Source organism: Acanthisitta chloris, unplaced genomic scaffold (assembly GCF_000695815.1).
Source record: "Acanthisitta chloris isolate BGI_N310 unplaced genomic scaffold, ASM69581v1 scaffold27448, whole genome shotgun sequence".
Taxonomy (NCBI): Eukaryota; Metazoa; Chordata; class Aves; order Passeriformes; family Acanthisittidae; genus Acanthisitta; species Acanthisitta chloris.
Window position 1 is genome coordinate 59,970 of NW_008689097.1, and position 12,760 is coordinate 72,729.

General features: G+C 43.1%; 1 protein-coding gene across 1 annotated transcript in view; it reads left to right on the top strand.

Annotated features, from left to right (window-relative positions):
- Positions 1-12,760, top strand: part of RREB1 (ras responsive element binding protein 1) — a 74,689-nt gene that overhangs the window by 36,892 nt on the left and 25,037 nt on the right. The window contains exons 6-7 of the mRNA XM_009081306.1: positions 9-153; positions 1,307-1,446. Of these exons, the coding sequence (XP_009079554.1) occupies positions 9-153; positions 1,307-1,446 (285 nt within the window). The remainder of the gene's footprint in view (positions 1-8; positions 154-1,306; positions 1,447-12,760) is intronic.

Sequence of the window (12,760 nt, forward strand, 5' to 3'; positions counted from 1 at the left end):
CTGCTCAGGCACATGAAGATTCATGAGAAGGACCCGAACAGCACAGCAAGCACAACTCCCCCCTCGCCGCTGAAGCGCAGGCGATTGTCTTCGAAACGGAAGTTTAGTCATGATGCTGAGTTGGACAGAGAAGAGAGGACACCTGCAAAAAAGGTTCTTTATGGGGCACAAGCAAAAGATGTTCCTGGGTACCTCCTGAACTGTCAGCTGTTGAGTTCATGTAGTCAGCACAGACATACTAAAACGTGGTCTTGTTACAGCCCTGTGTAGAACTTGCCATGCTCATCCTGTGTAGTCAGTGCTGTTGTCTGAGATTGAAAATGAATTCCTAATTTCAGAGTTGGAAATAATTAAACTTTTCAAATTCTTTATTTTTATTTTTTTCTGCTTATGATCTATAAATAATTGATGTTGGATGACGAGGATGAACTGTTGTTTTGCTGCTGCAGCTTTTTCCCTAGATGTTTCTTCTCCCATACATTTCATAGTAGTCTTGCAGGATGGTGATTTAAACTTTCAAAAAAATGTTTTTACTTCAAAAGCAGTAACAGCTTGAGTCTGGTTTTCTCTTGATCTGGAGGGAAAAAAAAAAATCGGTAGCACATTTCCCTTTCACAGTAGCATAATCCTGCTTTATTGAAGTTGCAAGAGCGACCAGAAAATATTTATTTGAAGGTTAGACATTTCCATTAGGGTTTTGTTTATGAAATATTTTAGCGCATTTCAGTCATTTGTACAAAACGTATGGTAGCTGCCAAGCTTGACTCTTTTCACTTGCTATCTCTAAATGGCAAGCTAGTAACTTTCCTGTTTAGCACAGTATCCCTCCTTCTGTGCATTCTTTTCTCCCTGTAATCAGAAGAGAACTATAGAAATTATGCAGGAGTTCATTGCTTTTCCCCAAACCACTTGACTTAGCAGTTGGCAGTATCTCAGTGGCATAAATAATTTAGGCTGACAGCTCGCCTGGCTTGCTTAAGGGGGAGGAATGCTAGTTTGGTGGTATATAAACATACGGGTTTATAAGTTGTTCAAATCACAGTTTCTCATTAGAACGGATGTATCTGTGACTCAGCTGCGCACTTTATCTCCTACTGAGCCTCCTTTTCTGTCGTGCATATTCTTACACATGCAGGGGCTCTGTTGCTTACCTTCTCTGTTGAGGAATGAATAACTTCTGGTTGCTTGCAGCAAGGTTCTGATGAAGCCTGTGACTTTGTTTTTAAGAGAAGGATTTTGAATGGATTACATGTTTGGCTTGTTGCTTAAAATTCGTTCTAGTGAGGTTTTTTTCCTTTTTCTGAAGGTTGTCGAGGATGGTCACTCCGGTGAAGGGGATAAGAAGGCCGACGATGAAGTTTATCATTGTCCAGTGTGTTTCAAAGACTTTTTTTGCAAGTACGGGCTGGAGTCCCACATGGAGACACATCCAGATAATTCACTGAGGTAAGAAATAGTACTGAGAGTGTCTCTGGTCATCAGATGGCCGGAGGGAGGCTGCTGGAGAGGGGCAGGAGGCCTTCAACCCCCTTCACTGTTAACGGCCCCCTTTGTGATTTTGAGCAGGTTTTTAAAATGTTTTTCCTCATCTGGTGTCACCAGGGTGCTGTAGGGCTTAATTCTATTATTTTTTGCAAATACAGGAAATCTTGCCAGTTAATAGCTGGAAATGTTTTTAGAAAAAATTCAAGCCCCCCTTTCCTCCCCTCGAAATCCATCACTGTTGTTACATAAAACAATAAAATGCCAACGTTGCAAAATTTTAACAAGTTAAATCGAAGATGCTTCTAACATGAAGAAAAACTTGATAAAAGTATTGGGGTATCAACCTGTGAGATTATTCTGTCTGGGGAGAAGGAGGCAGCTGGATATAAAGAGTTTTTGTCACTCATGGGAGTGAATGAAGATGGACGAGTTTCTGGTTCCAGACTTTCAATAACATGTTTTAAGCTTTTTTTGCCTGTTGAGGTTAGGGAATGATGTGGATTTTGGCTTAAATCAGCTTCTCTTAACAAGGAAAAATTAGTTATTAATTGTTTGGGAAGGTGCTTGGATGTTGTGCTTTGGTTCAAGTAATTGCCCCTGGGACTCCTGATACTCTTTTTTATTTCCTATTTTTTACCATAGAAAAAATGTAGAGCCAGATACATGAAGATATGAAAGAGATATTCCAAGTCTAGTTTAAACATGTAGAAAAGCTGATGTTTTAGAAAAGGAGATTGTCTGTTTGCAGAAGCTTGTCAGTGTTTTAAGCTTTTTTTGGGTCTTTGGACTCCAATGATCTTTTCGGAATGCTGAAGAATTCAGCATCTTGAGGTGTCAACACTCACTCCTGAATACAGATTCTTAACAGAATGGCATGTAGCAGAGACATCCCATTCTATTAAATGGACTATCTCAAATTTTACTATTTATTTATTTAGAAAACCTTGGTAAATACATGTCAGATGTTTTTAAAAGGCATTATAAATGTTACAGTGATTTGGCAAAAGAGTTAGAGAGCTATTTCTTAAACTTGGTCCATCAAATAGTGGATAATTAAGTGTACTTTGCTGCTTCTGAAGTAAATGAAAGAAATTTTCATTATAGACCAAGACTGAAGCAGTTGTTCTGTGGTACTCTGCAACCCTCACAAAATGGAGTCTGAGATATTTTTGCCTTACACTTCATGCTTTAGAGAAAGTGGTTATCATATTAGGCTTATCCTGGCATTACCCTCATTTTGAAGCTTGAAGACGTGACCTCTTTGCAAAGTTGCGTTCCATGGACCTGAGTGGAAAGGTGAATTTGCTTGCTTTGAATGATGGATAAAAGACAGCAGAATAGACATCCTTCTAGCTTGGCAGCTTTGCAGTCTGCTGCAACAAGGCAGAAAGACACACTGACTGTCCAAACATGCTGTTCCTCTCCATGCACCTCTTTCTCTAGTATTAGGAAACTTGCTTTTGGATAATGTTCTCCTGAAATGATTTTGCTGCCCTTGATTGTGTAGAGCAACAAAGACTTGAATGTGTCCCTAAATCAAAGCCACAATTATCAAGCTGTGTGGGCATGATTTAAGGGTGGTGCTGGGATGCTGGTCTTTATGGAATTGTCTAGATGATGGTAAGGGGGTTTTGCCAAGTATTTGCTTCAGCAATTTAAGACATGTCAGTGAAGATAGGACAAGGAAGCTGTGGTTCTCCCTGGTCAGCTAACGTATTGGAGTGCAACTTACCCTGCCCGTCTGGTTTAAAACACACCTTTTGTCCTAGTCTAGACAAGTCAAATGACACCGTCTGCTTGGCCCAACCTAACAGAAAATCCTCTGGTAAGCAGAGCAGTTTGGGCTGCTGTTAAGGTGACTCTTTCATCCCAAAGGAAGTGGGTTGAAATCCTTGGCAGGCAGGGGCTGTAATTCCATGGTTCCCAGGGTTCTGCAAGGCTGTAGGATTCAACAAGATACACAGAACATGGCATGGCATTCTCAGTCCCAAGTTCATGTGATTGAAATCCTTTTGGTGAGGGTTAAGGGTGTTTTTTTGAGTGAAGGGGATGAAGAAAAGGGAGCATTCTGCTCGAGTATCAGAGCAGGATGCACGTGTATATGGGTGTGCTTGTGGTGGGGGAGCAAACTGCAAAGTATATGGCGTTCATCAAATCCTGTTGTTGCCTTATTGTAGAAGACAAGGGTAAAGAGCTCTCGTTAAAGTTCAAACAAGCAAAGAAGCATAGTAGCTGTGCTGTGAGCAAAGGGCAGGGAGCATAACACCCTCAGTCTCTTTTTATTGCCAGTATTGTAAAATCACTCGATCAGGACCTGTGAGACAGGTATCAGATGTTGTGTATCCCAGAGCCAGATGCTCTGGGTCTGGTGGTTGATTTGGATCTGTCACTGTAGATAGCCCAGCACAGACTGTTCAGTCATGACCAAAAATAAGTGATGCTCAATCTGCCTAGCCATGCCTTTTGTTGTAAGGGTACAGGGCAAACATCCAATTCCCTTTTGCTCTCCCAGTAGTACTGTGAAAACAGTTGCTCTGAAGTAGTGCCCCCGTGTGCAGTGTCTTGCTGGTGGTACCAGCCTCCCTTCAGAGGTGCATCCCCAGCAGTGGCAAAGTGACTGGGTGGGCAGGAGCTTCTGCCTGGCTTCCTTGTGGTCCCTTAATCCTGCCATTATAGCGCTGTTGTGTAAATACAGCCTCTTGCCCCCAGAGCAGTCTGAGTCTGTCTGTCCCGACCCCCCTCTGATAAGCAGCAGAAGAGGTGAGGTTGTCTGGCAGCCCCAGGATCAGTATGTGAGCAGCTAATTTACAGGGTGGGCCATTACCCTTCCAGATACTGTCAAATGAACAACTTTAAATCACGGGGTTAGCTGTTCAAAGTCAGATGAAAAGACACTCCACATTGTCTTCCCCAGTCCTGCTTTTTCATGTAAAACCCCGAGCAGGGAGCACCTCATTGTTTACTTGCAGCAGAATAAACAATACTTAATCCACTGATTGTGTGAGAGGGGCTCCCGCTTGGGAGAGTATCTCTTGATTATGTAAAATCCGGGATCGTGAATCTTTGTCTCCTAATTACGGTAAGAACTGCCCTGCTCTCGGGAGCAATAATAGGGCCCTTTGTCCCACTGACAATGGGCTGTGGCACTGCATCTCCTTCATGGCATTACACCCCCTGGTCAGTCTCTGTCCCTTTGAAGCCCTGGGACTTGCACCCTAATTAGTGACATGAGCTGGCCCCGGCAAGTTTGTCGCCAGTCCCCGTTAGCGGTGGGAGGGGGTCCAGGGATGCTTTCTGACCCTCTTGGCCTCTCTACCTGGATTATTTAAAGAAGCCTGTTTCCCTGCAGCTGGGGCTCGGGACACCGTCTGTTTTGGTGAGTTTGTGTCTGAGTGTTGATATAATTAGCAGAGCGCTGAAACGCTCTGCAGCCAGTGGGGAAAATGAGAAACCTCGTGGAGCAGGGTAACTTCCCTGGAAACTTTTGTGGTGGAGGGTTGCTGTCAAACATGGTAATGTGCTTGTAAAGGTCACCTGACAGGCAGCTCTGAGCAGCATCAGCAGTGCGAGCAAAGGAGACGTGAGGATTTCCCGGGGAGAAGCCTCTTTAGGCACTGTGTGAGGTTTCTCCTCTTTCCTTTGGCAGGTACAATGGAACAGGCTTAAAGTAAAATGCATGGCTTTTAAATAAAGCATGTGCATTATAAAATTCCTCTGTTGGGTTTCACTGTAACCCATTATATTTCCACCCCTTCTCCAGGAGGTTTCGCGCAGTCCTCTGTACCAACACCTAAAGGTTTTTCAAATTTTCCTTCCTCACAGCAGCAGGAGACATTAATGCTGCCACTCATGCCTGTGTATCTTCCTAACAGGAGGAGGGAGGTGGTGATAGTGTTGCAGTTGCCTCCTTTCTTAGAAATACCTTTCAAATATCAGTTCTCAGCAAGGATAGTTGTGCCATTTGAACATGGTAGGGGTATGGCTCTTTGTGAACATTATGGGGACTTTCTGATCACTTTTGATTCAGTATGGCATTGCCTTCAGTTACGGGATTTGTTTTTGCTATATTTTTATAGGAGACAAGAAATAAATAGACATTGCAGAGAGTGAAAGACACTGTCTGCCTAAGTCACTGAGCTGACCTGCTAACCAGAACCAGTAGATGCCTGTTGCCATGAATGGACTCAGGGTAGATTAATTTTTTTGACCCTTTACAGAGCATGTCCAAACAGTGATATAATACATTAAGCTTTGTAACTTGCCAAATCCCAGGCATATTTTCACAAGGACAGCAAAAACAGTTCTCTTCCCCCAGGGTAATGTGCTTCTGTAAAACCTCCAAAGAAAACCAAAAGCCATTCACAGATTACCTTGTTCTTCAGCCTGCCCAAGCTTGGCTGAGAATTGTAAAGTCAAATTGTGTAGAGATTGAACGCCATCATGGAAAGCTATTGTTTTGAACAGCTAGATCAGTAATGGGCACAGCAACAGAAGAGCTCAGACCTTGGAAGGAAAAGTGTCAGGACACTCTGACCATTGGTGTCTGTGGTCATCTGTCTCTAGTTTTACCAGGGTAACCGCTTGGAGCTCCTGTTTCTGAAAACACTCCAGGGTAGAAAATGCTATCATTGTCTCTTGGTGTTATCTGGCTTCACTCAGATGGTGTGAACAACTTAAGTGCTCTGGGTAAGAATGGTCTCCTGGATTCTGTGGGTAAATTGTTTCACAAGATGTCACATGCAGCTTGCAGTTCAGTCGGGCAGGTCACCAGGTTTCCCCCTTTGCCCTCACATTTGCATTCTTCAGTGTGTGGTGGCAGGTGGTGGGATGCTGCCAGGCACCTGGACCTATGTCCCAATCTTAAATCATTTTAGCCAAGACACATGAGTAGCCCCTTTTAAGTCAAGACAAAAGGAAGTGGGTTTTGAGAGAAAATTATTTCAGCTACTTAGAATACTGCATTTTTATTGCCCAGTTACTGTTCTTAGGGTCACATTGGCTTTGGGGAGATAAAATAGCCATGTAAAGAAATTAATGTAAATTTAAAGTGTATGGAGATGATTTCAATCATTTTCATCAGTAGAAAAGGCTAGTACAAGATTTAGTTGTTTATGGAGCAGCAGTGTGACTGATTAAAAGTACATTGTAAAAGATGTTAAAAGGGGCGAAAAAAACCCAACCAGAAAAAGACCCTTAAGTTTCATTCATGTTTTTGCTAATGCCTATTTAAGCAAGTCTAGGAATTCACTTTCTATCTTTTCTCTCCTCATATGTTAGGGACTAATCCTTCTGGCTTCATTTTTGTGAAGCACATTGCTTTCAACATGTGGCCAGCCTTTTGTGGGAAGAGGGTGTTAGTGACATTGCAGACTTACAAGAGTGAATGTGTTTGAAATCTAGATGTTATTTGCAATTTATATTACTGTGAGGCAAAACTGTGGGTTCATGGTGGGGAGAGGAAGTTTTTTCCTAGTAGTTGACACTGCTGTTGCTGGAAGCAATTCATCAATGTGAAATTATATACTGTTTTTCCATCTCTGTCACAACTGTTGGTGTGCATATAGCCTCATTCCTTGCTAGAACTTCAAAGTAAGAAATGTGCTCTTCTAATGAAGCTGGACAACTCTGATGTTGTATCCTACATGATTTTTGAGAGAGATGGGGAGCAGTCCAGCATAGACATTTTCATGGACCTCCTTTTGGTACACTGTACTTTGGCCGCAATACTTCCCTTCTTAGTCATTGTTTGAGATTGTACTAGCAAGGATAGTTTAGGTAGGAACTGTGCTGGAGATACTGAGTACTAACAGAGTCAATGCTACAAAACTTGCTATAGCCAAGGATGGAGACAACAAGGGTCAGTTGTGTGGCATTGCCAATTGGCTAACTCTCCTATTCTGCTCTGCTCTCAAGCTGTTTGCTCAGTATCTTCAGATAGGAACTAGGAACCAAATCCTAATCTCTTGTTGGCAGCATTTTCAGTGCAGGAGCAATTCCATGAGCCAGCTGATGACGATGAAATCCAGCTCTGGTAAATGCTAGGACCAAAAATATGCTGTGGTACAATGCAACTCTTGATAAGGCAGAGGAGAGGGTATGTAAGGAAGCTGGTGAATGCATCCTTTTACTGAGCAAATGGAGAAGTGGAATCAGTGGGTTGAGCATCTGTCTGTATGCTGATTTGCAGAAGCTGAGCAGAACAGCACTTTAAGTGCTTTCTGAAGTTTCTGTTCAGAAAAGAGAGATGGGAAACATCTGAAGAGCAGTGCTCGTCCAACACCGGCCTAGAAGTGGTCAGCTCACATCAGGGAGTTCATTGTGTGAAGAGACTGGGAATCCGGAGCCCCCGGATAAAAATATCGGATAGTGAATGGACACAGGGAGTGATGCTCTCATGTGAAACTCTGTGGTGTATCACATGGTGTTGAATATCTTAGCTTGGCTGCAAGAATAGAAAGTGGGTAAATGCAAAGCTGACTGTAGAGGAAAGCTGCTTGTGAAAGGGCATGCAGGAGGGAAAAAGGGCTGAGCCAAAATAGGTTACTAGCACACCTGCCTGATCTGAAGGACCAAGATTTGTTTATAAGCAGGTTCTATCCAAGTGCTGGATGCTGCTCAGTGTGCGGGCAGTTATGTCTGCATGCTGAGCATATCTTACCTATGAACATAGGTAAGGGCAAGGGTTTTTAGTCCAGATTCAGCTGTACCTGTTTGTGAGCTCTGTTGTCATCAGTGGGTGGTTATAGGATAGAGAAGCATCTGTAGATGTATTTCTTCTTATGTCACTTGTGAAAAGTGGTGGGGTGTTTTTTAAACATGGTAGGTACATAGATTTTTATTTTTTAACTCTTGGCTGTTAATTTTATAATTATACAAGTACTTGACTTCCTATTTGGAAGGTGTGTTAGAAGGTAGGAAGAGCTTTACATTTCTTACCCTGAAAGAATACCAGAAGGTTCACTTGAGTTCTTGTGCACATACAGTGACTGCTATTCTGGATGCTGTGCAGCTTCCAATTTTGGTAGCTGTAGAGGCCTGCACTGGTCAGGGTTTTTTCCCCCCAGGTATGCATGCCCTAACTGTTAAACCCTTCACTGTTACTTAAGTTAATCTTCAGCTCTTTCTCTGTGATTCTCTGCAGCCAATTTGTTGATACTTACGGTTTTTAAAACTTTGCCCTTTATTAAGTAAAAAGGTCTTTATGAGAAAATTGACTACTTTGTGCAAACGTCTGCAGGTCATCTCCCATGTTCCCTTTATTTGTTCTTAGTTGCCTGTTAATTCTGTGGAAGTAAGTGGTAGAGTAAGCTACCGTTCCACTGGGACAGAGGTGTTTAAACGTGGCACTGTTGAAGTGTTGCTGGTAAATGCAATTCATTACAGTATTGGGAAGAAGTGAAATATTTTTTCCTGGCTTTTCTGTGCTCACACACAAAGTTTAAAGATGACAAAGGATGACTTGTGCCTTTTTTTTAAACCTTATAGCAATTAATTTCACTCAAGGTACTCTGACTGTGGGAGTCACGACACATTGGTACAGGCACTGGCTGTGCAGCGTGCTGACAAATTTCTGAAGCACAACATCATCCTGGTTTATATCGGGTCTCTCCTGGCTCCTACACGATACTCTTCTTGCCTGGACCGCAGCGCAGCTGTAGGAATGCACATAGCGTTGTGCATCCCTCTATTAATAGAAGGGCTGGTGAAGGGGTTTCAGCCTGAGCTGCACCCAAGGGTGGCCTCTTTGAGGGAGAGGATTGAAGAGAGCCACAGGACAGACTGGTAACAGAGTGCCAGTGCGGAGGTGGGAGGGAGGAAAAATAAAAAATCCTGCCGTTGCTGAGGATGTGAAACACTGTGCATTGAGTGTGCTGTGTCTGTCCCTTCACGCTCAGGGGAAGGGGCAGGGAGCCTCTGCAGCCCGTGGTGCCTGGCAGGGAGCTGGCTCCTGCTGCTGCTGTTTCAGCACAGACCCATAGCATTGGGCAAGGTCGAGGTGGGAGAGCAGCAGGTCCTTCGGGGTCAGACACACTGTGGTGCTGCAGGGGAAGGAGGCAGGAACGGTCATTGCAGGACAGCAGGAGGACCCACAGGGATCCTGTGAGGGAGGCAGGAGCAGGGTTTGCAGCACTGCTGCTTTTCCATCACTCATCTGCAGCAACTGGGAGAGATTAGTGCAGCTGCTGGATGTTATTTCCCAGGGCCCTGGGTGTGGAGGCCAGGAAGAGTGTTTTTTTTATCCAAAAGGAGATGAGTATCTGGACCTGGGTGGGGTTGTACAGGAGCAGAAACAAATTTGCTCTTTCTCATCTCTGTGCCATCACTTTGCACCAAAAGAAGCAGAAGAGAAAGGATTCCTTTGCTTCTTTCTTGAAGGAGACTATGCCTGTAACCTGCTAGTTTTGCTTTCATAAGTGGTGAAAGCCCTTATGTTTCAAACCATCCTTTCTCCATCTGCCCCCCTTGTCAGCCTCCTCTGCAGTGCACGGTGCCTGCTCCCACCCCTCGGTGCAGACATCAGCAGGGAATCACCCAGCTTTCTCTTCTGCCTAGTTGTATTATTTTTTAGGTCAGCAGAGGATGTTCTTTGCTCATGAGAGTCACATTAATTCTACAAATAATGTGAGAAAGAAAGGAGAGCAATAACGACAAAGATAGAAATATATACAGTATATAGCAGGGATTTTAGTAGGAGGAGTTAGACAACTTCATAACTTAATTATATATTAATGACTTCTGTCTCAGGATGTGGTTCATTCTTGTTTTGTTTTCCTTGCTTCTGTTTATGGAAGTTGCTGAAGAGCAAAGACAGGAAAGGAACAAAGTGGTCCCGAGTTTTTTATTTTAGATGAGTATAGTGTAGTTTCAGAAGTATAAGGAGAAGAATGGTAAATGTCACTTTCCTTTTCCCACCACCAGTCTCACATAATGCAGAGCATAGCGTTTGGTTAATTTCTTGGTATAATAATGATGGATATAATATAATATACCTGGTATTTGCATCTTGACTACTGAAAGACAAAATTTAGAAAGATTGAATGTTTCACTACATTACTCTTAATCAAGACTGATTAATTTTGCTTAAAATTTGGCTCTGCATTTCCTTTCTAAAATGTCTTTCCATTTCTTGCACAAAAATAGCTATTTTTTTGTGCTGACAAATTGGAATTGTTTCAGAGGAGAGTGCAATGCAAGGCAACAGGTACTTCTTAGGTAAACTTTTCTTGCATAGGTGCTGCTTGTCAAAAGTGTAACAAATCCTGGCTTGCCTCTTGAACAAGCTGCACAAAGCACTGACTACTTCTTAAAGCCTGTTAAAATGCTTTTATATCCTAATTAGCATTACAGAGTTCAAGAATACTAACTTATTTGAGTAGAAAGCTTTTTAATGGTGTGTTTTTACACAGGGACCCTGTCTGCATTTTAAAAAGAAAAAAAGGTGCACTGGTGTAGTAATAATTGAACAGACTTGCCTGGTGTGATAGGTGGCCAGAGCACCAAGGGCAGCCTGGCCATTGCTCTATTATATTTTGGTTCTGCTCTTGTGTTTTAGCCGTTCTGTTTTCTTATCAGCTTGTTGTGTATGCCTCTGCTGCTGAGCCAGAGCCCTGGTATTACATTCACCTTGCACAGGTGTGAATGACTCCAAAACATAAAGACAATTGAGAATTAAGCTCATTTTAAAGCAGCCTGAGCTGCTAAAAGCAGTGCTTCCCTTTTTACTTAAAAATGAATCTCTGTACTTGGAACTGAACAGCTTTTTTTTTCCCCTACTTTGTAATCATATTTATAGAAAAATGGAGGAGTGTGGCCAAGACTAGCAATCACATGATAACACAGCAGCTTTTATTAGATGCATCTGGGAACTTACCTTGCAAGTAGAGTGCTTTTATCTGTGCACAGGTGCTCAGCCATTGCTCTGCCTGTTCTGCTCACAACCTCAGAACCAGTTCCCATCACTGTTCTCTGCAGCCATGCCATCCATGTTTGACTTGGCACTGCACGTGAGCAGACTTGTGAAGTTTCAAGGGGAGGGAAGTTTTTTTGGTGTTTTGGTTTGGTTTTTTAAAGTTCATCATGAGCAAAGTATTACCATATGTTTCAGATGCTTTCTTTGATATTCTGGACTTTTCAGACTTTCCACAATTATTTATTTTTTTCTTTAAAGCAGGTTGAGTAAGATGAAAAAAGTGTTCATATCACCTAGGATTCCTTTCTCTTGTCCTTCCTAGATTGTGGATCTGGATTTAAAAATACTATAGGAGGTGACACTACCTAAAGATGGAAAATAGTACTGATGACAAAACAGAGAAATTAATTATTAGGCTTCCTTAGAAAAACCCTAATGCTTCCAGTTAATGCTTACTCCATTTTAAATTAACACAAGCCTTAGTCAATGCAGCAGGATGCTTGCCTTAACTAGTTAGGTTTTGACGCTTAGTACCTGCAAGATTGTCTTGGAGGTGGTACATCTGCACTACTGATTGTGTTCAAAGCTCAAGTCATGTCATTTGTGAGAAATTCAGACTCTCTTCCTAACTGAGTTGAGGGGAGTGAACTCGGCAAAAACACACACGTGCATGGAAAAAACGTTGTGCAGACGCTTGGGCACACAAGCTGTGTATTTTAAATAGCTTGCCCCTGCAGGGAAGACTGACAAGCCCAAGTGAGGTCTGCAGAGCCTGAGATCTCCTGAGGTGCTGGCTCAGTGACACCCCTCAGCATCAGGAGCAGCTTTACAGTGACCTCCCTTGTCCTTGGCAAGTGGTGTGGGCACAGGGTGCTGGGGTGGTGACTGGAGCCTGCCAGGTCACCTGGGGAGGCTGCCTGGAGGGGCTGCTCCACACATATCTCAGGGAGGGCTCTTCTTGGGCTGTTCTAATTCCAGCTCTCTGAGCTGTGGGTGCCTGTGCAGGTGTGCCTGGACCGCAGAGAAAGGCAGGGCTTCCACAGATCCCTCCCGTGCACCAGCTCCCATGTGATTCTGTAAACTGTGACACCAGGGCAAGGTGCTTAGCCAGGGTGCTGTGCATTTATATGCCCTGGAGAGCTTGAGTCTTGAGATGACAGGTGTGATTTATCTGGATGTTTCTTTTTCAGCCAGGTGCCTCTTTTTGACTGAATAGAAAAAGAGGTTAATCCTTTTCCCAACTTCTCTTTTTGCTTGCTGCTTCTTCACTCACAGCAAGGAAAATAAAAGAAGACTAAGGAGGAAAGAGAAAAATACAGAGAGGTTTTTAATTCTATGCTTTATAGGAGAGAGAATGTATTCCTT